Below are 27,112 nucleotides of genomic sequence, written 5' to 3' on the forward strand. Positions count from 1 at the left end.
GTTTGTAGGTTATCCATGTATAACCTGTTAACATAATACACTCAGCACAGCAGCACAAGCTCCTTGGACTGAGAATTCTAATACTTATCAGGTTTCTGATAAGGTTTCTGTCAAGGTTTCTGTTGATCTGGCAACAAAGCATAACATAAGGGTATATATGCTTCCAGACAAATTTTGCTTGTATTCATTCAAACAGGCAAATAAGCAAAACATCCACTCCCGTAGTCTGGAAAAGGCCCATCTACAGCCACAGGTATGAGTAGGCCACAAGACTCTTAGAAGAACTGACTGCTGTTGGCATGCCCAAGTCCAAACCCAGACATCTCAACTGTCCTCATAATCCACCAGATCACTTTCATTAGTCCAACACTTCAGTTAAAAAAAAAAAGTATATTTAAGAAATTTACGTAGCCTTTCTGTCCTTTTCAATAGGTAACTGTTTTATGCTAGTCACTGTGGAGTTAAAGCCTTAGAGCACTTTTCTGTAAAGCCTAAATACCATGAGGCATGAGGATTAGCTCAGTGTTTTAAAGGCAGAAGAGATGCGCATATGGGATCTGTGGAAACAACCTTTTCTAGAATTAAGCCTGCAGATATTACTAGACATCTTTCAAGTAGGCCTCCCAGGAGCCAGAAACCAGGAAGCAGGTAGATGTTGTACTGCAAGTGCATAAAGAAATCTTACTCTTTCAAAGATGGCTTAAGCTCCTTTCCCCAGCTGAACGTCGCATTTGCTACACTGATGGCATTGCCTGTATGACAAAAATAAAACAACAGAGAAGGCAGGAAATGTATTACAGAGGATAGCACAGCTGAGAGACTGGCAGACAGAGGAATCTTTATTTATGGGTGTTTCACATGCGCTGCCGTTCCTTTTTCTACTGGCATGGGAAGCAGTGTCTCATGACTGTGGGTCACAAGACAGACTTGTTCAAAGTGAAAATAACTGATCGCATCTTAAGCTATAGACTATGAGTTTACAGACCTGTGGAGCTGAAAAGCTGTCCTGCTTCACCCTGCCCCAGTGAGGCTAGTCCCAACATTTGCTGCTCAGAATCCCCACACAACTGTTAGCACAACTTTACTTAAGAATCCACTTTCAAATCGGTAGGAGACTACTGCATGCTGTTGACTTTGATATATCAGATGAAACGTGCCTCTGCACAGCTCTTGCTTGCCCCACTAAGAAGTCATAGATCTGCAGGTTTTCTTTACCTCCTGGTGGGGTGGTGCACAACAGTGATCGAGTGACAGCCACACAGCCATCCCTCCTCCTTTTCTGCTTATGGTATCACACACTTGAGAGGTTCCAGGCCACAATATCAAAGTACATTATATGAGAAAACACATTTTTCTGAGACCACCTGGTTTGGTCATTTGCTTTGGGAAACTGTTTCCAACAAAATAAATAAAAGCTGTGTATATAATGTTCCTGAGCATTTGTGCAGTGTGAAATGTTTGAGCACAGGCCTTGCTGTCCCTAGTCAGTGGCTGCACTTCATTATTCAGTGCTCTTAGCATCCCAATTCAGATGCAAACTCAGGCCCAATGACTCAGCTCAGAGCTCAAAAATACAGCCAGAAACTTTTGTAATTTCCACATAGCTTGAACAACACACACATACTTTTCAAAAAGCAGCTTCTTTTTTTAAAAACCAAGATTATTGTTGTTATTTTCTTTTTGCTTTTTTCCATAACTCAACCAGTCCAAAACAAATACAAGATGTTTGTTGTATTAGCATAGTTTAGAAAGATACTGATGTCTTTACCTGGTGCAATCACTTTTGTTTCCACACAATTTGGATCAAGTTCATCATGACTCAGGAACTGCTGAATTCTCTTTAGGGAAACGCTTGTCTGAGAAAAGAGCAGGTCATTTTATCGTTCTTTTAATGGGGACTTAATGCTCTTACTACTGAAAAAGAAAGTATGCAGAATGGCTTAAGCTTTCACCCCATGGGCTTCCTGAACAGACTCATTCTTTCCCTGCCATCAATCTTATGCTGAAATTCAAGCTTTTAACTGTGAAATTTCTCATACCAAGCTGAGTTCATCTGAGCAAAGCAAAATTCACACAGATAAGCTTACTTAGAAGATGTCAGGCTCTCCAATACAGCGCAGCAGTAGAGAAAGGATATTAGAAAGAAAGCCAGCTAGCAGGCAGACGCAAGGGATCTCTGCATTCCAGAAAATCAGGACATATGGGGTTCTTTCTGTTCAAGTTATTCAAAACAACTTATGCAACAGATCCTCCTTACCTGTGCAATGTTGCTAATGACTTGTGGAAGCATATTGAGGGGAAATTTTAAAATATTAAACAAGGAGAGGGAGACAAAAGCCTTTTCTGCATCCAGGATGTTCTTCTCATCCACTGAGACATACACAGCAAACGTTGTCAATGCTACCTGAAAGCCAGAAAGTGAGTTTACTGCCACATGTATGTAATATTTTGACATTCTAAAAAGCAGTCAAGTCTGATAGGCATCTTTGAAATAAAAGTATCAACAATAAAATTGGGCACATTCTCTGTTTCTGACCTTTACAACACGCTTTAATAATAACAAGTCATATGAACAAGTTGATACAAAAAAGGGCACATAGAATAAAATAACTTTCAGATTACTAATGGTGACATTAGTTGAACTAGGAGATTCAAGAGGTGAACTACAGAACTTGGGTAAATAAAAATGAGAAGCAGTTATCTGGCTGTGGTTTGGCTGCATTTCCAACTCCACCCAACCAAATTTTCCCATTGTAAAATGCAGGCTAAGCAAACAAGAATTACTGATCAATAGGAAAGGGAGTAAAATCCAAGTTATTTGCTGGTTCTCTGTATGACAAGGACCATCCACTGTGGAGGGACAATCCTATGCAGTAGACTAATGGTGAGCAGAAATGGGAATGTGTATTTAAAGAAGAGCATTCACTTTAGGAAAATATGAAAAAGGCAGGACCTTGATGCCATTAAGAATGTTTCTGCAGGGTTGGACCTTTTATCTTGAGAACAGTTGGCTAGGAATATTTTTGACAAAGCACTTATCTCAGTGTTTTTATTCACCAAAAGCAAAGCCCCTTCTGCAAAAGGGATCACAGTGCAATGAAGTGGAAAATAGGGAAAATGAAATTTGAGGAAAAAGCATTTCAGAATTGGCAATGTATCATTTGGGCTTCATTTTTTACATTAAATCAATCTTTTTTTTAGGTTGCAGAATAATTTAACAACTCCATCTCCCACTAAAACAAGCGGAGCACTAACTCAAAAGGTAGAAGTGATTCTGTCCTGACTGACTCAATTTTTTTTTTTTTTTTTTTTGTTATTCACAAATATCTCAGTTTTCAAATTCTAGTTTCAATTTGTTATGGGAAGTACTTTGAAGTGGTTGGAAATTCTCCTGAGACAGCTATTCCCAGCTTCCTCTAGCAGGTTTTATCAAGAAATACTTTAATACCAATTAACAAAAAGGCTCTAGAGAACAGGGAACTTTGCTTCAAAGCATGTGAATTATTTTTTTTCAAGTATTTACATTTTATTCCCATGTATATTTAGCAAGCATAAAGCCTCACTTATCCTTCAAGGATGTACTTGTACAGCTTAGAAAGTCATGCAAATTCAATTTACCAGGAATGGTGCACTGATCCATGCAAAGGTGGACAAAGAATTGAGATAGGCAGATTTTTTCAAAACTCGCAGCTCATTCTTTCGTATCTCCAACACTTTTTCTGAAAACGATGGTTCCCAAGCATATAGCTTCAGCACCTTTATACCACCCAGAATCTCATTCATTAATTTAATGCGGGAGTCTTTATATCGCATTTGTTCCACCTAGGTTATTAGTAAACACAGGAGACAGAGTATCACAGGACTGACTAGAAGAGAGCTTTCAGCATGTCTCACAGCTGTGATGGTCCTTGGGTGACCTCTAAAGAGGATGCAAACAATAATTAAAGAAAGCCAGACTGTTATCGGTAAGCTTAGTGTGCAAGTCTACATCTCCAAAGAAACCAGAAATCAAAGAAAGTCACTGAAAAGCAGAGTACAAAAGCTTTCCACTCATCTTCATTGTTAGGGGTTACATTTTCAAAACCACCTTAACGGAAGATTCAGGCACTTCACAAAAATACTATCCTACTTCTTCCTTTGATTTCTTCAGATTTTTTTCCTGATATGCATAGTTGTATTTCTTAGGGCATCCCTTGAAAATTGTACATATAGACAGATGAAAAAAACGCCTTCACACACACATGTGTGTCAAGTTATGCAGCTCTGTGCACCTTATAATGGGCAAGGGAGAAGAGGAATGTTAATACTAACATGCCATCATCCACGAGATTTAATGGGAAGACTGGATGTCTCTAAGGCACATAATAGTACCACTGTTACTAAGGCTGTGCTTAAATTTCATAATTTATATTAATTTTCCAATTCATACCTTTTTTACATCAACAGCTTCATATTTTTTTTAATCTTCAAAACAGTCACTGATAGATTACACAGCACAAGCTACTTATTGGGTTTTGCTAGCACAAAGCCAGAGGGCACTATTATATTGGTTTTTTTCAGCCTTCCTTGACTAGAGATGGCTAAGACTACAAAGAAAGAAATAAAGTATCCTTTTACCTTATGATAATAATTAAAATTTAGCCCAGCTCAGTAGCAGTGAAGGTCAACACTGGCTGTTAGCATAAAGAGCTGCCAGGTTTCAGTTCCCATCTCTGAAAACTGTCATTCACGGATTAAAGAACAGCATTTCTTTGCCCTTTCTCTAGACACTCCTAGAAGTTACCAGGTGAAATGATATGGAGACAGAGAAACTTCCTGCTAATCCCAGAAGCTGCTCCAGCAGTATGAAGAGCCACTGACTCAGTGCCACACCTTTCCCTTAAATAACATTCAATTCACAATGCAAAAAACTATCTGAGAGGATACAGTTATTAAATATATCAGTACAATCTTACTCATAAGTAAATTGGTGCAAATGGCAGCTCATTAATGGCCAAGACAACCACTGATGCCTTCATTTCTCATAGCACAGCTTCCAATTCAGATAACGTCACCTAATCTGCTGGTACCTTACCTGGAATGCTCTGGTTTTTATTGCTATCGCGGAGTTAAACGGGATAAGTAAAACCATCACGGCAACTCCTGCCAGCACAGAAGGCCCTAAAGTCTTGATTGAAAGAGAAAGAAGGTAAGTTGCTGTTGTACCCAAGTCCTGCTGTTCCCTGTGGTGAGCATTAAAACAACAGTAGGTTAAAGAAACAGAAATGAATGCTTTACACAGACAAGTTGAACTCCTCCCAGTGAAGTGTTCTGATTCCACAGAACAACTGTGAGGAAGAGAGAAAAATATGACAGCATCCACCTTGAATTATTATTATGCTAGTATTGGTGACAGCAGAGCGCTTTGTGATTTACCTATTATGTGGCTCCCAGTGGGAGGGGAAGTAAGTTTGAACTAATGCAAATACAGAGCTATTGAGCAAATGTAGAAATGGAACAAATAAGCCACACAGGAGTTTTTCCATTGAATTCTCTCTGACCAAGGGAACTGTAATTACTGAATGAACCCAGTACCCTCAATGAGAGTAAAAGCACACAAACTGCTAGCTACCAGAGTTCAGCTTACCAGCAGAGCTGTAACTCATAAAGCTGCTGCAACTTAATGGCTTTCAAGTCTAAATCAATATGGTTATGCTGGTGCTACTGTTTTATGCAATAAAACAGATTAATTGCTTAGAAACACTTTAAGGATGAAAGTCAGTGCTCAAACTGAACCTGGAATAAACCAGAAATGACTTTGCTGTAGCAAAGGAAAAATTGTGGTTATTCCAGGTGAGATTTGTTTCATGTTGACTTGCACAAAACTTCTTTACATGGCATGATAGAATCTTTACACATGGCTCACATTTCCCACGCCCAGGGTTATTTTTTTTGTTTGTTTGTTTGATTTGGTTTTTAAGCCATTTCTCTCAAGCTCTCATTTGTATCAACTGCTGGGGACACAGTCCAAGACTGATCCTAACAAAGCATGGTAGGGACAGAGGAGACATAAAGGCTATCTTTTGCTTCAAAAGCCTTATCTTGCCTACCAGCTGAACAAAATAATCAAGAGACTAATTGATCATGTATACCTATGTTACTACAGGACAGAACAGTAAGTTTCTAAAAAGGCAGTGGTGGGTCAAAATAACAAAAAAAATAATAAGCTTGCACATCGTTTAGACAAATTCTGAAAAAATGTGACAATGTCTGTACCTGCCATAGGAAATACAAAGCTAGAAATATCTGGAGTGGTGCAGACCACAACATGTTCAAGAAAGTCATCAGGTCCATGAAACGCTGGGCATCCACTGACATCAAGTTGACAATTTCTCCAACAGTAGATGAGCGCTTTGCTGAGTTTGTGATGACTAAGGACTAAGAATTAAGAGAGATTCAATGGATTCACAGTCTTGATATGCATGGAGAAACACAAAAAAGAAATCCTCAGTTATTAGCAAAACAAGACACTCCCTGAGAATGTACTTCTACAAGAATGAAATAATTCACACCTACACCAATTCCTAATCTCAAAAGAGGAGGACTTCATGAAATGGTTTGCTTGTGAGTGCTTCTATCTCAAGCCTAATGTAGCATTCTGAAGAAAACCTAGTTGCATCTAATCAGCTTGTAACACAAACACGCTATTCTCCTGGATCCCTCTTCCAAATATTTAAAGTGAACCAGTACTTGCCTGAGATGTCTGACCTACCAGTACACCCACATTATGCTGTTGGTTGCTAGAAAATTCTGTAAAGTATGATAGAGGTATTCCTAAAAACTCAGCAAAAAACCCAATTTTTATATTCTATGAGGCTATTCTTCTTCAATATTCCTGCTCTTCCCTGAGCATTTGAGAACTGAGGCCACTTGCTTGGCTATACACTAGTGTTCCAGCCCATTAAATGCTTCCAGTCTTACCTTCCGGTATATCACTCCAGTGATCCCAGTTCTCAACCTCATCCCAGTAACAAAGCAGTACTGGAAATGCTGGTGAAGTATGAGCGTCTGCAGCACAGCACAGATAAACATCAAAGCTGCAATCAAGAATCCCCACCAGGCTGGGGCATCTTTGTCCTTAATGAAGCCAATTAATACACTGTTTTTCAGAAGATTAGGGAAGAAAAAGGAAAAAGAAACAAACAAAAAAAAAAACATGCAGCAAGTTTAATGGGACATAACGTAGCTTCTCTCAACTATGGCATCCTGCCACATCCTCTTTCTAATCACAAAAAGTAAACAGCTCTCCAGGATGCAAGCTGAGTTACGATTTCAGCCAAACAACATTGCAAAGATACAACAACAAAACCTTAGGTTTTGCCCGGGAGAAAGTCCATTTGCAAATGAGCCTGTGGAAAATGAAATATGATGAGAAACTATAGGTTTCCCCCAAGATCCAACATTTAAACACATGGGTCACTGTTTGAGCTCTGTTAGACAGCCCCCCAGGGCAAGAGGTGAAGGATAGGACACAGTAGGGCAGTGTGTAGTAAAGCAGGCAAAACCAGCTTCTTTCTCAAATCCTTTTCAAGCAGCACCAGTGCTTCTGACTGGGGTGTTTTCCCACAAAAAAAAAGCTAGATTAAAAGACATCCTCCTGGATGGATGGATGCATGAAATGTTCTTCACTCCTACTTTTTTGGTAAAATGGGAGTACCATTAAACTGGCTATATCCCATTTTATTAATAAGCTATTTCTTACTACACACAGCTGCTCCCCCCATGAGACCTACACACTGTCATACAGCAAACAAGCAGAACAACATACGGCAATGGCCAGTGTTCTCAAAAATCATATTTGTGATTTCAGACTACTGGCCAGAATATTGAATTGTCAAAAGATGGGAGGAAAAGACATTTGACTCCATGGTTCAAATAACCAGCAGGGAGAAAATATACCTGGAAGCTACAAATCAGGCCCCAAAGCTTTGTATTAGAAGCATGAGGTTGACACATCTTTCTTCTTCTAGCCCACAGAGATCTTCTCTCTGCACTGCACCAGTCAGTCATGCTCTAAGTGGACAGCTTCAGGAAAATCCCTTCCTTGTAGTTCCAGCATGGGATTGAGTAATCTTTTCAGAAACATAAAACTATCTTACATGCAACTTGCCAGACAGACATGGCTTTTTCATTTTCTCTTACCCCTAGCAGTGCATTTTCCAAGATTGAAGGAATTTAGACTTGAGAAGAAATTCCCCATCATATGCCTTGAGATATCACTGACAACATATCCAGGAATATATGCAAAATTGAGAAGTTCCCAGAATAGATCATACTTAATGTGTTCTCAGAAGGAAGCCAACTGCCTCCTCTTCACTAGGGACTCTGGAAGAAGACAGACTGTAAGCTATTAAATGTCACCATACTGGGTCAGACCCTCTTTTTAGCAAATTTCTGGGTATGTCACAAACCACCCACAGAACAACATGATCTCAGAACACAGCTCCAGGCCCATGTTTTTTTAAGAGACACTCATATAGGAGTAGGTCCCTCTCTTCTCCCCTTCCCCACATCCACCTGTAGCCTCCATCCAAACTCCATTCCTCTCTCATGCATTAACAGGACTGTGTGCTTTTCCACTGATTTGGAAATAAAAAGTAATTGGTTGATACAAGTGCTCGTATTTCCACTGTTACTATCTTCTTAGTTAATGATTATCTCACTTTAAGAGTAATACTGACAAAGAAAAAAAATGTGGGGATCATGCAAATTCCTTTATAGATCAGGCTGAGCAACTGGTCCCCCCTGGACAGGGGAGGTACAGATGTTCCTCATACAAGGAGAGCTTGAGGACATACCACTTTTGTCAAGATCTCACTTTTTTTTTTTTTAATAGAACTGTAATTCTCTTTCACATGGAAATTTACTACAACTGTGCCTCACGCATCCTCATTGCTGTGCACAACTAAGAACATGAACTCATCTAAATGCTCAAAAAATCTTTCCCAGATGACAGCGGCATGGCCAAAGCATCATATACTTGAGCATCACACTTCATTTGTATATCAAGTCACGCTACAGCTGCAGGCACCACCAACACATGTGGGTATCAGATGTACAGAGACTACTGGATCCAGCTAGCAGTGCTTCGCTTTGATTTCACAAATAATCCTTTAGAAACGGGGAGAAATTGCTTTGGACTGCTGCACGGAGCAACAGGTAATTTGTAATTCAAAGCTGTCTGCTGATGATGGGCGATTTACGAATCTTGAATTCCAGTGAAGTTTGCCCAATTTACAGCTTAGTCCACAATAAAGAACCCCTGTCTTATGGCATTTCAGTGGGAAGGTGAGGAAGCATACACATGCAGCACTGTGAGGGAAACTAGCGATACATTTAAAAAATAAATACTCTGTGTCAAAGCCAATCCTCCACTGGGATTGCACATAGAAACTACTCACGCTGTAAACCAACCTTAACAGCTGAGGGTTGACGAAAGAAAGTAGGTCTTGTATCAGCTTGAAGAAGGAGCCGATTAAGAAGTACGGCCCAAAGGTCCTCAACAAAGCTTTGAGAAAGGAAGGCTTTCTGTTGTGCTTTTTGTCTCTGATTAGAACTTCAGCTTCCTCTGGACCATCACCAACATGATTCAGCACATGGTTAGATTTCTTCATATATGTCACATCATCTTTCCTAGAGGAACGAAACAAGCAATTAGAGACAACTGACAACAAGAATGTCATTGCCCTACATGTACAGCACTGCACTAAAATCTAAAAGTCTGCTCCTTTCTTTGCTCTGCTATTGATCGACAGAAAGACTTTCAACAAGATCTACATGCACTCAGAGATAGGCTATTCGTGTAATGAGTCTTGTTTTCTTTTTCTGCAGTACTTATGAGATGTACTCCACAGGCCAGAAAATCAATCACCATGGGATGTGAATGTGGCCCAAAGGAGTAGGAGATGAAGGCTTGACTTCCTTTGGCAGAGGACACAGTTGACATTGAATCTCCAGTTCCTTGTAAAGGAATCCTCTAACAGTTGCTGTGTACATAGCACAAAAGGCACCCTCACCTAGTCCTTCTGAGACTGTATTCATTATTCAATTAGTAGCTGTACTAAACCTTTAGCCTTATCTGATCACACAGCTGCTTTCAGAAAAGTAGCCTGAATCCCTCTGGGGAGACAGGCACTGAATCACACACCAAGCTAAGAGAGGAAGCAGGCACAGCCCTCTCAAAATACAGTTTTGCATTCCTGGAGACTTGAAAGAGTACAAACCACAGCACCTCCAAAGCTGAGCCACCTCTGAGATCCGGGCCACAGCTGTCCAAGGTTCTTCCAGGACAGAAACTTTGGGTTTAGGTGCTTAAATTTTACTCAGATGACAATTCAAGCATTTAAACCTTGCTTGGCTGTATCCCCTTTTTACTCTGTGCCTCTCATTCTCCATCTGCAAAATAAACCAAGGAAGGTGACCTCTTCTGCAGAACCCTTTGAGGCTGATGGATGAAAAATGGACCCAACAGGTCCGTGCTGCTCTCCAAGGCTCTAGGTGGGTTTTCTAGAAGCACCTCCAGGGTTTAGGTGCCTGACTTCTGTTGTCCATCAATAAAGAGGGGGTGCTCCAGGAAATTATTTCCTCCATGATTGGCTCTCAAAAAACAGCCTGGCAGCTCTTCCGACAGCAAATACTGAATTGCTGTTGTTTTTTGGGGGCTATGGGACCTAGAGAACAATTTCCTGAATGTCACCCAGGAAGGTTAAGTCCAGGTGGAACAGGGAGAAGGAAATTAGTCTGGGACAGGTAAACCTTATAAGAAGGGACAGATGGAAGAGACACTCTAGAAACAGTGAAGACTTACACGAAGGCATTTGAAAAATAACTTGTAAGTACTACCAAGTGAGGCTGGATTTATGATTCTTCATAAAGTGTGTGCAAATTTTTTGAAGCTAGCTGTCTGCAGAGTAAAATAATTCCAACAGCCTGTGAACATTCAAAATTATCACCATGGCTAACAGTCCACAGGTAGAAACTTGTTCACATTGCTTCAAACGAAGGCATGTGCAAATCCCAATTTCTTTGCAATAAAGTTTGAGGGCAGGGGGAGAACCTAGTCCAGACAATTTTTTTTTTCTCCCTAGGCAAGAACAAACAGTGTTGTCTTTGTCCTTCCAAATCAAATCTGGACAGTTTATGAGCAAAGCCTTATTTTTCTGGCAACCAGGTTGTTAAACCCATTGAAGGATTTGAAGAAACAAGACTACTTGCCCTTGGCTTTGTGCTATTAAAAATGTTTATTACAGTGACCTAACAGCAACGTAATAGTTCTCTCACAGCAAAAAATCCCAAAGGGAGAAAATGCATTTCTAGTGTTTACTACGGGTAGCTAGGTGAGGTCAGGTTTTCAGCAGTGTGTGGGACTGCTCACACCCATTTTTTTAACAAAGCAAAAAGCATGTGCCTGGTTTCTATTATTTATAGCAGGGCAGATAATAGATGCTGATTATCTCATGGGAAAACACACAGCTTTCTCTGTAGTGAAGACAAGGCTCTGCACATTCATGTTGTCTTTGTAAGCATAGTCTCAGAAGCTAACCAAAAGTGAGGCAAAAGAGACTCCAGCTCTCTCTTCTCCATCCAGCACAGCTTTAACTTTCTCAGAAGCAACTGCATTTATCAGTAAAGTGAGTGAATACTTCAGCCATACATGCAAAGAGAGCAAAAGCAAAGGAAAAATACTCTTTGTATGCTTTACAATCTATAACAACTTAAATCCACACTGATCTCTCCTGTAACTCATCAGTAGCAAATGAATTATTAGCAATTATTTAACAATAATTCACAAGACAGCTGTGAAGCAAAATGTAAAAAAAGGGTTTGGAACAATCGAAATGTGATAAACATTACCATAAAATAAGTTTAAAGCTTTAGCTATGCCAGAGGTGCAACTGATTAAGTTTTCAAAAATAAATTAGTACTAAATACAATATATTTTCTATGGCACTTTCAACACATGTACAACTTGACATAGCATTTTTAATGTCATAAAAGCTTGTTCAGAGCAGATTTAATGAGAAGAGTTTAAAAAAGTATTTACAGTAGCTCCCAAGCAACTACCACTAATGTTATTTGACTTGAAGTAATTGAGAATACCTACTTATAATTAAAGAATAAGCAGAGCCACGAAGCTTTTAGAGTTACGTGAAACCCAGCAATCTGGAGTACAGTGAGTTTCTTTGTTTTTGCTTTTTCCCACCTCAGCATCATTAATATAGTCACCACAAAATTTTACCTAAGCTAAATACAAGTCAGAATTTATGGTTAAATTCATTGCCAACTGGCCCCAGTTTGTATGAATTATTTCCAAACTGCAATGAATCCCATAACAAAACTCCAGGCACAGTTTCTGGTTTCCTAGCCAAAGTTTTCCTGGACCCTAGGCACTTCTGCACAATGGCTGTGCTCTTACTATATAAAAGCCTGAGGGAGTAAGATTTATGTCTGTGCAGCAGAAGACCAGAACCTAGACAATGCACATTATTCCACACCATAAAAACAGAGACATTAAAAAAAAAAAAAAGAAAAAAAAAGTAAAACCACAGCACGCATAGAGCACTAATGGACAAGCTGCTGGTGGTTAGCGCTGCAAACCTTCCAAATTTTAGCTGTGAAGTGAAACTCTCCACATCATAATCAGCCTTGCCAAGAACCTTACAACTCTCTCCTAATATTATCACATCATAGGGTCTTTCCAATTTGGCAAGGATATGCCCAGAAGAAAGCCTCCACATGGAGAAGAAATCTCCACAATGAAAGGAAATGGAAGTGCAGGCCTCCTCCTTATTGACATTTTTCACTTGAAACACACTATCACATCTATTTGTTTGGAAACATTTTGGACATTAACCAGTGGGAGAAGGAAATACAGTTGCACAATAGATAATTTCTTAAAATTAGATTAGGACAGAACATGCAATAAAAAGGATATCCTCTTTAGCATGGATGTAACTATATGCAAGTTCTGACCCTCATCCCATTTCCATCAGAGACTCTGGAAATTTTGCTGCTAACTTTCTAGGCAACAGGAGTAGGGTCTCAGCTCTTAAATTGGGATATCTCTTCCCCTCCTGCCTTTCACATGTTTTGAGTTTCATATCTTTACTGCTAGGAAGTGAAGAGTTGCTCACTGCTGAGCCTCAAGGCTACAAATAGTGTCAGACCAAAAAAACTCATGATGGGGATGATGATGAATTCCTTTGGGTTTACGGTGCCTAGAAGCTGTGCTCTAACATGCCTAGGAGGGAGGCAATTACGGGGTTAGACATCTACCAGCTCAGTGATGAAAGTTGTTAATTTTCTACAATCCAACCAACTCAATCCCTTCTGCTTACGCAACTTCAGCCCTTCTCCATGTGGTAAATGGCACTACCTGCCCAGGTAGATCTTAAGCACGTAGTTAAAAAGTGTATCGTTGGTACACAAGCCCCAGAGGCCTCCTGCTTGCCTCTACCTAGCCATATTAAAACAAGATAATATAACTGTTAATATTAATGAAGAACAGATAGGTTGAAGAAGTAGATGCCATTTTTAGTTGGCTCGTTTTCAGGGATGAGCAGCTTATTCATGTTGAAACTACTCTGATCAATCTCTGTTTGCAGACTTGTTCGTATACTTACTGTTTGCACTCTGATTTTTCTTTGTCCCACTCTTTACTTAGTTGTTGCACAATAATTTTGGAAGTATCATCTTCATTCAGCGACCACAAGTCTTTATCTTCGAGGGGTCTTTTGTAACCAAGAACTGCCATGCTGCACATATGGAGAAAAACAGTCCAATTAAGCCTGGCTAATATTACTTAAAGCATTGCTAGTAACTCTGGAACTATTAAGCTAACAAAAGCAAGACGATACATCCCCACAGAAAGGGTGATAATTGTAGCTCCACCTCCTTTTGTTTCTTATATTAATGTTTGCAATTAAGGAAAGGACATTACGTAGTTTTGATTACATGTATTTTATTGAAAACATCACTTCAGGAAAAAAAAGGACAATAAAAACCAACTACCAGAAACATTTGAATGAAACTAAATTTTAAATGAAAACAGTGAAGTTTTAGAAGTGAAAATAACTACATCTATCTGGAAAAACTGTCAGAGGTGAACAAAATGCAAAAGCGATGCTCACATAAGTTAAAAGAAAATCAGATTTCTCCAAAAAATACAGTTCCTCAACTGCAAGAGAAATTTTATCGAGATACAAACATCTAGTTGTCAAGAATCATGATGGGGAAGCTGAACATTCAAAACTCTGGAAGTTGAGAAAGATCTCACACACTTACTAAAAAGAACTTTACAGGGTTGTTGCCAGGACAATGAAGTTACATGGATGGAAGAATGAAGATCTTGATACTCTCAACCACTATGGAAAAAAATGGGTCTTAACATGACCTTTGACAGCTGCTCTACTTCTTTATCGTGGAGTAACAGTAAGCCCAGTCTCAAATGTGCATCTTTAATACACATGCCCTTTGACAGCTGTTATCAGTTGGTGGTAATCATTTGTATATATAATCCAGTTTACTTTCCCTCTTGCGTGGAAAATGTCCTTATAAAAAAGCATTCACCCATGAACCTCAACAAGAAACAAAATGCATCCTCAGGTGGGTGAAAGGTTGCCACAATTAATCTTGTGGAACACAGTCTTACATCTTGGTTTAGGTTATATTCCAGCATGTGGTAAGCACAACCAGACTGTATAACCTGCTAATCATGTCACAATTGTTGACACTATTCTTCAAAGAAGAGGTCTGGGCAGAATGAGCACTCTGAAAGCTGCTTCTAAAAAGGCAAATGCCAAAAGTGCTGACACTACTGTGGGTGAAAGAGCATCTAACATCAGCTACTTACAGAGGAAAAATCTCTGCATTGTTACCTCTGTACAACACATATCACAAGTAGAGTTTGGGGTTGTCAGCGGAACAACAGTTTGAAAAGAGAAGCTCACCTTGTAAACCACCAAAATGTCAATCTTGACAGGAAGCCTGAAGTTAACTCTGGACATGGATTCTGTAGTAAAGTTGTGGGGGAGAGAAAAAAAAACAAAACAAAACAAAATAAATAAAGTAATACATTTACCATTACTTTAATAAGATGGTCTATTTTGATCAATTTTGCTACATTATGTAGTATATTACATGTATGTACCTGTGTCCTAACAAGACATAAAATTGATTTCTTTATTTCTCACATCATGCAGCTTTTTATCTTTAAAAATTGCTTCATATATTGCCTTTAAATCACACTTATATCAAGTGAAATGTCATTCTATAGGTCTCGAAATGTTCATTTTAAGAAATGAACTCAACTTCTCTCTCAGCTTCGTTCAAACATAAATCCAATTATAGGGACCATTTTATGACTCAGAGAAGAAATTTAACCTGTGACACCACTAGTATCTTCTGTTATTAATGTTTTTCCATATCTATTCTCAACACATATAGAACTCATTTATTAAAACAACCCTTAGAGACTTTAGCTAATTGTAATGTTAAGCAAGTAGACTACCATCTCCACAAAAAACCCTCTTGAAATAATTAATATTACACTTCAATATTCATAAATGTAATTTAAACTGCTGTGAAACAGAAAGCAGGAGAGCTGCTTTCACTACACAGCTTCCAGTTGTTACTGAGGGCACATATAATGGAAAAAGACATCAAACCCCAATATGATTTTCCATAACCAATGTTTTGTAAGGGGGTCATTAACTACTGTAATCTCAATGACAATCCAAAGCTGTTTTCAATCACAAGTATTCTCAGTGGAATTCTCAAAACATGATATAGTCTGTAAAATGCAAATAAAGCAAAGTAAAAATACTTACAGGATCTGTATTAACAGGGGAAAAAAATGGAGGCTTTTCTTTAAAACATGAAAGAATCAACTCAATGATTATCAAAGCAAAGTAGATGTAAAATGTGGTAAACCTGAACCTTTCATTTACATGGCCCTAGAGGGGAAAAAGAAACACAGTAAATTATTGTTTTTATTGTCCTTCCCAGCCCCCCCACCACACACAGACACTGACTTTTTCACAGCTTCTTTTGTCAATTCCTTTCTTCCTCTACAGTTGAATACTGCAAAGTAGTTGCTAGCAGGAATTATCTTACAAAAGTATGTACATACTCTGTAAAGTGCCTAAGAACATGCTTATCTCCAAGCTTCTCATTAAATTATGTCAAATTAAAAGTGCTTATACATCTTCACTGCATGAAGACACCCTCTGGAATCAGGGCTACATGACATCCTTTTAAATTACCTCCAGGGGTTCATACAAGATCATGTCTTGAGCACAGGAATTGTCAACCAAGATGAGAAAACATCCATTTACTTTAGTATCTTGTCACTGACAAGCAGTCAGTGTTAAATACTTTCAGAAGCAGCTGCAAAAAAACACTGTATTGCATAATAACAGTTCCATCTGTTCTAGAGATATTTCCTTTACTACTCATATGAGTCTGCAGTTGACTTAAAACTTCTTGATGTGAGGGTATGTCCCTTATACATTTCTTTCATACCCTAATGTAGTTGTAAATGCTCTCATTGTTCACTTGAAATGTTTAAACTTTAAGTGCAGGAGAAACAGTATTTGGCCCTCAGCAGTTGTGAGAACAGCAGAAATATTGTCCACACCCATTCTAAGGCTCTGCAACCATGATTTTAAGTTGATTAAGGATTCAAACATTGATAATCCAATATTTGTACTTATGCATGACTACTACAGTTTTAAAATTGACTTTAAGTGCTGTTTGAAAGTGTCTCACCAGGACTGCAGCTATTTTCTAAAGTTCTGCACAGACTGTCATTTAAGGTCTAATTCAATCTCCACTGGAATATTTACAACAGCTTGGTATAACAAAACCCTTGCTAAAAGGATAATGCTGCTAATAGCTACAAAAAAGTAAGTATTAAAAAAAAAAAAAAAAAAAAAAAAAAAAATCACCAAACAGAATAAACACTGATTTCACTGAGGAGGAGCAATCACCTTAATGTTTTTCAAACACTCCTTTTCACTCCTAGACTTTGATGATCTAATCCCTGAAGCAATCTGCTTTGCCCTACTTAGTGGCATTTCTTCCTGTGAAAAATATAACAACTTTCTTACTGTGGGAGAACCTGCTATGTTTTCAAACAGGAATCATAACAGCCCAGGTTTCTTTTCTCTCCCTCCAACTTTCTGTTCTCTATTTACAGCCACAGTTGGAGTCAAAATGCTGTCCTTGGCACAACAGGCACTGACAAAAGAAAGCCTATGGAGCTGTATAATGTAGCCAACCTAAGCAAAAAGTGAACATTACATATTAAAATGCATCATCTCTGATTACTACCCATCCCTATTTAAGCATGACAGGGGAAAGGGGCTGCAAAAGGGAAAAGGGAAGAGGAAAAATTAAAAAAAAAAAATAAAAAAAAATTTAAAAAGAGTCTGTTCTAATATATACACAGTGTTGGTACAGCCCTCACATGTCTATCAAGTTTCTGGTATAGCCTTGGGCCAAGCAAAATCTGCTTTTTGACATTGCATGAGAAATCCCAGTTTCCTTCAAGTTACACAAGTCTGAGTCAAGGCAACAGAACCAAACTTCTCTTTCTCTCTGGCAAAAGCTGCGCTCAGATCTGACTCCAAACTCGGTGATTCATTCCCTTCATAGAGATGTTAATGCTACATTTCCTGTTCTCCAAGTGCTAACAAGGATGGTATGTTACCTGTGCTGCTGTAGTCATGATCTTAGACCGGAGAGGCCCCACGGCACAGAGCACTGACAAAAACCAGAAGATAATGAGCACTCCAGAGGATTGAACTCCTCTCAGCCTTTCGTACTGAATAAGCAATGTAGCCAACAGCTGTAAAAGCAAATACAGGAACACGTGAACACAATCCTGTCCCACCGCTCCCACTATTCACGCTCTCAGTTGGCAGCTGTTACAGTCATCATAGACAACAGCACCTCTTTGAAATAAGGCCCCATCATGACTTCATAGAAGTCAGTGGCAAGGCCTCCTCTATCTAAGGAAAGCAGTGAATAACTTTATGAAATAATTTGGTTTTACTGTTTTCAGAGCCTCATATCCAGAATTCAATTTTTAAACCAGACTTTGTACCTAGGCCTAGGCACAATTAACTATTAGCCACAAACATTTTAAACAAATGTAAGAACTGTCATTTCTGCAGTCCAGATGGACAATCATGACTTCTTTAGAATATAAAATTTAAAAAAAAACCTAACCAAGGGAATTAAAAATTTAACAGGAAAATTTTACTGCTTCATTTTTCATACAACAGCCACAAGCCCGTTTGTCAGCCTAGGCAAAGCAAATTTGGTTTCTGTTTAAAGGAGGAACAACCATCAGATAAGAGACACAGTTTTACGAAGTCCAATACAACACTGAACAATGCGCAAGCAATTCTCTATCATATCTGCTTAGACAAAGTCATATCCAAATTCTCCCCACACCTGGATCACAAGCCTGGAGAAACAGATGAGAACAAGGCGGGAGACAGAACAATCTCTCCATTATAAAACTTTTAATTTATATAGCTGAATCTACACGAGAGAGATATCTGTAACTGTAGCCTTTTTGGTAAGCAAAATTTTCTTCAGTAATACAAGTAGTAATAATTCACTTAAAAGAGTACAGGATAAGGCAAAGAACGCAAAGGAACCCTTTTCCTCCTTCATCTGTCTAAGAAACAGTTATTGATCACAATAAACAGAAACAGCTACAAACCACAGTGATGCCAATGATCAATGGAGTTACAAAATAGACTGGTGGAGGTGTTCTGTTTTGCAGGAGCTCGTGGAAAGAGAAGAAGAGATCTGCCCAGCTCACACACCACAGTAGGACACCAAACAGCTGGAAGTAGTCAAAAAGAAACAGCATTTGGTAGACTCATCTCCAGGGGCAAAGAGCTAGCAAAACTGTTAAAATTTACAGATTCACAACAAGACAAAGCTGTGTAAACAGAACACTGCTGCATAGATCAGCTGCAGTCAGGCTAACAGAACTGTCCCACTGCACTCAAACCAAGGGTCTTGTCTCAGCTGCTTTCCAGGGGATTGCAAACACAACTAGTAGAAAGACTAACGTATTTACCTGTTATTTTCCCATACAGTTCAGTTTTGATTGGAAACGCAGGCAGCATCCAGACTAAAGGCAGACATGCCCTGAAGCAGAAGCCTGGAATTTTTCTCCAGGAGTAACCCCAGTTCCCTCGTGGCCTATGGAAAGTGACTTGCTTGATTTCCTTAGACCTAAACATTTATAAACCAGAGGTGCTGTTGACACCAGCCATCTCTTAAGCACAAGATGTAGATGAAATCACATAGCTACCGGGTGGGTAGAGTGGCTTGAAAAAATACCTTCTTGTGCTTATATTCACAATGAGCTTCAATTCTCACTAGACCTACCTTAACATTTTTGTTCGCAGCTTTCAGTGCTTTAAAGCTTAAGCAAAGGTGAAGCAGCATAGTTGTGGCTCAAAAAAGGAGTGAACTCTCTTCTGCAGAGCAACCAGCTCTTCTCTCTACCCAGAAAGATAGGCAAGCAGGATGGATTTCCTTACAGATGAGCTATCCTTTGGTATTCTTCCTCAGAAATCTGTACGTACACTGTTGTTTCCTATAAGCAAGTTCTTCAGTTCCCCCATAAATCAGAGGGAATTTTGCTTAAACCCTACTTCAGCACTTGCTTGGACACTGAACTAACGCTAACAAACTCAAAATTGCACATTACTCGTGGAACACTGCAAAGAGATCTTACCGTCTTGAACCTGCTCAACATGGAAAGCACAATGTACCCTCTTTTGTTGTGCTTTAGGTAGAGAAGATAAAAGGGTAATGCACTCCACAGATAAATGCTCGGGATCCATGCTAGGATGGTATTCTGGAAACATGGTGTCAGGTCTGGATTATCAGTGTGTATCGAAAGGTTTGAATCCTGGAAAAAAGATGAGACACGTTTATTAGTAGAGAGGCAGAAGCGCTGCCAATTGGAACATCTGCCTGAAGAAGTTGTATCCAGATTCTGCTGGAGTTAGCACATGGCCTTAGTAAAAGCTTTCCCAAAATACCTATCCCAACCTCTTGTGGTTAATCTGCTATAGTAAAAGGGTTAAGTACAGTTACAAATACTGGGTAAAATCTAAAAAAAAGAGACTTCTGCCCTCCTATATCTCACCGTTGGACATATATTTTGTAGCAGATAAACAAACCCCTCGTGTTTCTGCCTTTGCTCAGGCTTAGTTACAGGTGCTGACACCACGACACTCCTCAGGCATTCCCAGCCTGGAGCACAATTGCTAAACAAAGCGCTTGAGGCAAAATCCTTGACTTGAGAACTCATCTATCGAGAAAGTCCAGCACTGGAGAAAATTATCAGATTTAGATCAACCATATCCTGACCTGGGAAAACCCCCTGCATTTATGACTAAAATTTTGTCCTTCTTACTCATATGCCTCCAACTATAATTACTTCCCTATTCTAAACAAACGTAAAAGGAACGTATTGTACATGCAGGTAGGAATATGGGTTTTCTTGAAAACATTGAAAGCAATGCTTTCCATCTGTGACCTTGGACTCCACAATTCACATATGCAACTTGTACCTAAGGATTTGAATGCACCACATGCAAACACACAGTTACACAGGTTCAAACTAAATTAGAAATTTCAGTACAGTTAAGGGAAACTTGGTTTTAATCAAACCTACTGGAAACTCACAACTTGCATTTTGCCATCTGATGTATCATTTAAATGTGGTAGATAAATACTTACTTGCAGGAAATGTAAAATTACTTTGATGTGCTATCATTAACAAGTAGATGATAAAACTAAGATACTTGTGGTTCAGATATGCCTTATCTCTGCACTAGAATCATTTACTTCTACCTAATTATTTGTGGGTATGGGCTCTCAGTAGAAGTATGTTCCAGTTAAACTGAGCCACTTCTCCCCACCCCTTATAAATGAATGACTGACTAGTCTGAATATGAATTCTTCAGAATAATTTCCAGTCCTGCTTTTGTTTACCAATACAAAAGAGACTGAATGCTGAAAGCAATGGCTGATTTTAGGAGAACTGAAGAGCCACAATCTGCTGACAATCTTTCAATTTTGGTGATGATCTGTCAGAAGGGACATGCATCACTGCATCAGTCCACATACACACAAAAGAGCTCGTAAGTGTAATGAAACTACAAAGCCTTGGCAGGTTGCAGGATGGTTTGGCTGAACTGTGACAAGTTTGTCTCTCAATACTTCAGCTTTGGCACAAATGAAACCTCTGGCCGTGGTGAAGGGTGGCACAAATCCATCAGCTACACATCTGAACTGCACCCTTCAATGCTGCAGAGTTCGTGCCTCTCCAGCCGAGAAATGGCCTTTTCAGAGGCACGCAAGTACCCTGCGTGGGCCAGGGAAATAAAATCATTCCCCTTTACCTAAACCAGACCTAAGGGAAACTTCAGCCACAAATCAGGAGCAATTACACTGCAAGTGAAACACAAGATCAAAACCAAACCAAACGCCAGCCTCACATTCAAACAATTTCTGTGTTTTCCTCTAGTGAGCAGGTCTCTGGCACCAGAAAGGAACATAATGTTTAAAGAGGACCATTTTTGGCTCATCATCAAAACATTTCAGCATCTCTAACATGATAAGCTCCCCTAGCAGCTACCCTGCCTGGGGCAAAAGATGCCCTCTAGAAGTTTGGAGCTGAAGAGCTCTTTAGTTCCAAAGCAGGAGCTTATCTACTATCATTTATTCAACAAAACACTAATTTCCTCTTCAAATTACATGTGGTTTAGCAATGTCTTGAGTGTGTTTGCAATTGTGCTCCTTTTGCTCACTGGAAAAAATCCTGGAAAAGGAAAGCTGAGGAAGAACAGCAATAAATGGGCACAGAATAAAACAATGATTCTGTTTAAGGGAAAAGTTAGTGGGGGAAAACCACACACTTAATTTAAACCTTTCCTATAAGACCAAAATGTTCAGAAATGGCTTTCTGTCTGAGAGCAACCTAGAAACTGCCCCAGATGTCCATTAACTTCGGACTGAACACAAGCTGACTATTGTATCCAAGACACAGACTGTATGGCTGCCAAGCCATTTAAAGGTTTTCATTAACTCTTATTTAAACAAGGCAAAGGACTTGCATTTCTGAACATATAAATATAGCTAGTCAGAAAACAAAAATTCTGTCCTAAAAAAACATGCAAGATTTTGAGACTCGGTTGAATTATCCCTGAGAATAAAAGTGGAACCATGCCAAAATCTTGTGAAAGTACAAGAAGCAGTACCCACCCAGTGACCAACAAGAGCCTACTGCTTCCATGGCACATGGGAAAGAGGAATGCGGGCTGAAGGAGAAACCTATGTCCAAGGTGTCAGACCTGACTACTGGCTATCTTGGTAAGGTTTTCCCAGGTCCGGTTTCATCCTGGACCAGATAAACAAGCTTTCCTGGAACAGATCTGTTTCTGTAAAAAGTTTCCCTTTCAATGAATTGGTGTTTTCTGAGAGCAGACTCTTTCCATCCTTGAATACAATGAGAGGGGTTCCTGTTAGAAGACAAAGTACCTAATACATTTAAGTAGTGTAATTCCATACAAATTACTTGCTTTCCCTAAGACCGAACCACAGTGAGCTAATGCTGCTATATCATGTGCCACGTAGCAGGGACTCTGCTATGAATTGTTATTACTACTTTTTATTCTGGGAATCTGAAAGTTGCGTTTCTTACCAAGCCGGATCTTTTCACAGAGCTGGCAGTTCCATTTTATGGCTTTATAAATCACCACACTGATAGCATATATTCCAATATCCACTCCAACCCTAAACAACTCATTTTGAGTCAGGATATGACATGAAGTCTCAATACAATCTATCGTGGCCAAGCCAACACTGTTAAATATTGCTAAATACCCTTGAATTCAGCAGTAAAGTTACGGAACTCCACCCTTGAGAACAAACACAAGAAGCAACGGCTGGAGGGACACACCAGCTCTTTGACTCCTATCTTTAAGGCTCCTGCTTTAATCTGGCTTTGCCTGTTCATATTCTGAACTCTGTTCTTGTAAGCAGAACTGGTTTAAATGCTTCTTGAGTCCCAGAGCTGACCCAGGGCCAGGGGGAACTGTCAGCAGGCATCTCACAAGGTGAAATACTCATCAGCACATGTTGGGAAACACCACTTTCTCTAAGAAACTCATCCCAGGGAAACTGTAACAGCCAGCGTGTCCATCACAGCTAACATCACTGTCACCTCTCTTCCCCACATGCAAGTCTTAAGGGCGGTAACCTGTGACCTCTTCCTAATCCAGATCCCCACTGTGCTCCATGGCTCCTCCAGACTGCCAAGAGCTCTGTGGCAACTGTCTGTAAGCAGCAGTATTTATTTCCTTGGATGCAGTATCATGGAACAGGTTGGAGGCTCTGCTGGCAACATACAGCAGTGCAGAAATACCAGCCCACTGTACCAAATTCCCTGGGCACACCAGTTACTTAATCCTGTAATAAATGCAATGCCAATGTCCATGGGAAAAGAGATTAGAGATGCTTGTTACAGCTTCACAGCAGACAAGGAGTTCCCTGGAGTCTAAAACTTCCAAATTAGTGGGGCTTTCTGTTGATCGGTTAAGAGTATCATTGACATTGTCCCTTGCAGCAGCTTTCAATCATACCCATCATTCTAGTCACAGCCCTTGGATAACCATGACCCTCATATTAAGGGCCATCTGTGCAGTAGGACTTACATATAGATGAGCAGTTTTAAATCATGTTCTCATTTAAGGGAAGGTATTCCACAGGGGAGGCTGTGAGCAACACTAAATCTGCTCTAATACTTAGTACTTTCTATTACACTTTCCCTTCTGGAAAAAAACACTGCTATTGAAAAGGCCATAATGCATTTAAAGCAAACAAAATTCAATACAACGTATCTTGGGTTTCTTGCACATAATTCCTTACAGCTTTCAAATAAAAGGGGGAACGAACAGCCTAAAGCTAGGCTGAAAAACAGCAACTGGGAAGTTCCTGTCTATCCCCTTCCCAAACCCCAAGGATGATGTTAATAGAGCCTGCTGAGAAAGACCAGTCAGGGTTCTGGTCTTTGGTTTAAGTCTAAACCAACGCTTACTCCACTACAGAAGTTTAAAATAAAAGTGCCTCACACTGGTTTTACCCATCATACAGCTGATGCTGCAGTAATACTCCTCAAACAGTCGGTAATGAAAAGCTTCCAAACCCTAGGGTGGACTAACAATGTCTTTTGTAGTCTCAAGCAGTTATCTCCATTGAATGGATAAATTAATACATGTTTCTCTCTAAGTTTCTATAGCACAGAAAGAATCAGGAAAAAGCACAGGAAACACAAATTCGTTCTTTATCTGCTGGGAAGGTGAAGGCTGTTGCATTGACATCATTCACACTCTATCCAAGGTTAATACATGCCATGTTGCTGATTCTGTGTCAGTTATCACTAGTTGGCACATTATTTAAGATTAAAAAACAAATTGGAAAGCTGACTGGGAAGGTACACATGAACAGTAAAGATAGAGAAGTGAATAACTGAAAGTAACAGTGTTCCCTGCAGTAAATAAACAGGGAAACATGTCTTGTAGAAGAAATCGTTAGCAAGAACTTGCAGATGAGAATCTTCCTGCCCTTCTTTTGCCCCTAGATCTGGTAAATACCCTGCCAGTGAGTTTCACTTGCACAGCCTGGCATAAGAAAAAAAAAAAAAAAAAAAAAAAAAAAAGGATGTTTTTCTCTTGGCTCTATCACACTGTCTCCTCCTAATAATGAGGATGGCTCTGCAGCAGCTCCATGCCACAACACCAAAAACTACCAGTGCCCAGTCTTAGCTACAGCACAGGCTTCATCTCAGCCATTCCATGTCTCACCTCCCACTTCTAGCTGTTGTCCATCTCCTCTGCTTGGTCCCTGTCAGTAAACTCTTTGGAGCAAACCCTAATAATCATTTTAGAGCACAAATGCAAACAAGCACTATGCTCCAGAAGGCTTTCAGTGTCAAATGGCCTTTTCAGCACAAGATCATCCATGTGTGTTTCCAAAGGAACCATTTCACCCTTATGCACAGAAGGAGTAACATGCTTCATTAATTCACAGTGCTGTTGTACAACATGATTACATGAACAACCCCCACAAAAAGGGCAAGAAATAATGACATTCTCCACTGCAACACCACAACAATACTGCTTGGAGAAAAGGTGGGGTTGAGAGGATGCAAGCATTTATAGTATTGCATGAACCACACAGTTAATAACCAGAAATAATATTTTTATATTTACAAAGCACACTGAAACAGTTATCTACATTAGTGAAGGACACTATGCAGGATGCTGAACTTCCTTTTCCAGTAGTAGAAGGATCTTTAATGGCTTATTTTAATGGATCAAATATACCTGTCACAAGTTCATAGCCTATATGAACTAGATTATGGTTGTGGAATAACTAGTCATAGGTTTTTGCTTGAGTTGAAGTTGCGTGGTACAAACTGTACCAACCACAAAATGCACTTGAGAACTGTGGACCAGGTATCCAAAAAAATCAAGGTACGAATTTAGTGAAGATGTTACACAAAACAGTAAGTTTCTCTTTCTTCTCCAGAAGTTCAGAGCTTCTCTGCAGTCATGAACAAAAAGGAGGCAGGATATGAAAAAAGTAGGTTTGTATTCTGCCAGAGCCATGTGGCCCCGGGAAATGGGGCTTTCAGAAAAACAGCTGTAGTCTAACCGAGATAGTAAAGTGCAAGCTGACCACAGGAAATACCTGTATCTAAGACAGCATACACAAAGTAAAACTTATCTACTTCAACTCTTTTTGTAGCAGTCATCTTGCTTGCACAGGGGGACATTTATTGACTTGATGAGGAGAAGGCATAGTGCAACCTTAGAAGTATGAATGCTCATGAATCAAAAGCAGAATTGAGAGTAAAAGGAAACAGGATCATTCCTTCAGAATAAAGTCCCCAACTGCCTTTTAGAATTGATCAAAGCTATATACAGTTGTAGAGAAAACCTTCTGTTAATTGGATCATCAAAGGCCTTTCCTATGCCCTTGTGCAGGTACAAATACAGAAGTGGGTTGCCCTGTCTCAACCCAGTGTGATGACGGGTGTGGGGGAATAGCCTTAATTTGAGCCATCCCATCTCCTTCCAGTTGAAAGAAACAGAGTAAGTCCAAGGATCATAATGAATTTATCTCAATTAAGAAGGGGTAGAAACAGGTGAAAGAGCTGCAAATTAGATGGTTTCCGCTTAATTTTCTCCCCTTCCCACCCCAACTCTGCATTTTAAGCTGGCCCATCCAGTTGGGCTGATGTACAATAATAAGGACTGTCACAAAAAAAAATTGTCATCAGTGCTGCTCTGACACTCCACCTGTCTAGTGGGAGCTGGAACTGACAAATTGACTGCAGCGATAATGAAATTTTAGTGTCTGGTCAAGACTGTCTTTACCATGACAGTAGCATGGGAGTTTGGGGGGGAAGGATACAAAGGTGACACACCATCTCAAGCATCCAAGGCTGGTCATGCTCTTCATCTGCAGGGACACTCATTAAGGGAGTGCCAAGAAGCCAAACAGAGCAGCAGGCTAGAGGGCAAGCACAGACTCTGGGTACTAATGAGCTTTAATGCCAATATTAAGCCTGGTTTATCACTCACAGAAGTGACCTAAGCTCACCTAACACAGACGAGCATTACACTCTAGATATACTCTCAGAGTCAATTTGCACAAACAGTACTCATCTCTCAGAGCTACTTATTTCACTCATTTTTATTCAGACAAAGAGTGAAATCCACAGTCTGGCCCTAAACCATGGCAGTAGTTTCAGGGAGAAAAAGAGCTCACAAAGCACCACTACAGCTAGCATCTTTGGGAAATGTCTGCTCCTACACCTCCCTCCACCCTCTCAGCTATTCTCTCCTCTCTTCTTTTTAAAATGAAGGCTGGCCTTTAGTGTTTTTAAACCAAAAAATTCTGAGATAAAGATGCAGTCAGGTGATTATGGAAAAGGAATACGTTAATGACAGAAATCAGAGCAAAG

At 39.7% G+C, this 27,112-nt stretch overlaps 1 protein-coding gene across 2 annotated transcripts in view; it reads right to left on the reverse strand.

Annotated features, from left to right (window-relative positions):
• Positions 1-27,112, reverse strand: part of ABCC3 (ATP binding cassette subfamily C member 3) — a 49,326-nt gene that overhangs the window by 14,893 nt on the left and 7,321 nt on the right. For both annotated transcript variants that reach the window (XM_042802653.1, XM_042802654.1), the window contains exons 2-15: positions 19,805-19,981; positions 18,773-18,898; positions 17,750-17,887; positions 15,867-15,992; positions 14,988-15,049; positions 13,662-13,793; positions 9,454-9,672; positions 6,961-7,138; positions 6,256-6,417; positions 5,075-5,167; positions 3,619-3,822; positions 2,258-2,404; positions 1,769-1,856; positions 686-752 (exon numbers count right to left, since the gene is read on the reverse strand). In XM_042802653.1, coding sequence (XP_042658587.1) covers positions 686-752; positions 1,769-1,856; positions 2,258-2,404; positions 3,619-3,822; positions 5,075-5,167; positions 6,256-6,417; positions 6,961-7,138; positions 9,454-9,672; positions 13,662-13,793; positions 14,988-15,049; positions 15,867-15,992; positions 17,750-17,887; positions 18,773-18,898; positions 19,805-19,981 — 1,919 coding nt within the window. The remainder of the gene's footprint in view (positions 1-685; positions 753-1,768; positions 1,857-2,257; positions 2,405-3,618; positions 3,823-5,074; positions 5,168-6,255; positions 6,418-6,960; positions 7,139-9,453; positions 9,673-13,661; positions 13,794-14,987; positions 15,050-15,866; positions 15,993-17,749; positions 17,888-18,772; positions 18,899-19,804; positions 19,982-27,112) is intronic.

Source organism: Tyto alba, unplaced genomic scaffold, assembly GCF_018691265.1.
Source record: "Tyto alba isolate M040663 unplaced genomic scaffold, T.alba_DEE_v4.0 Super-Scaffold_39, whole genome shotgun sequence".
NCBI lineage: Eukaryota > Metazoa > Chordata > Aves > Strigiformes > Tytonidae > Tyto > Tyto alba.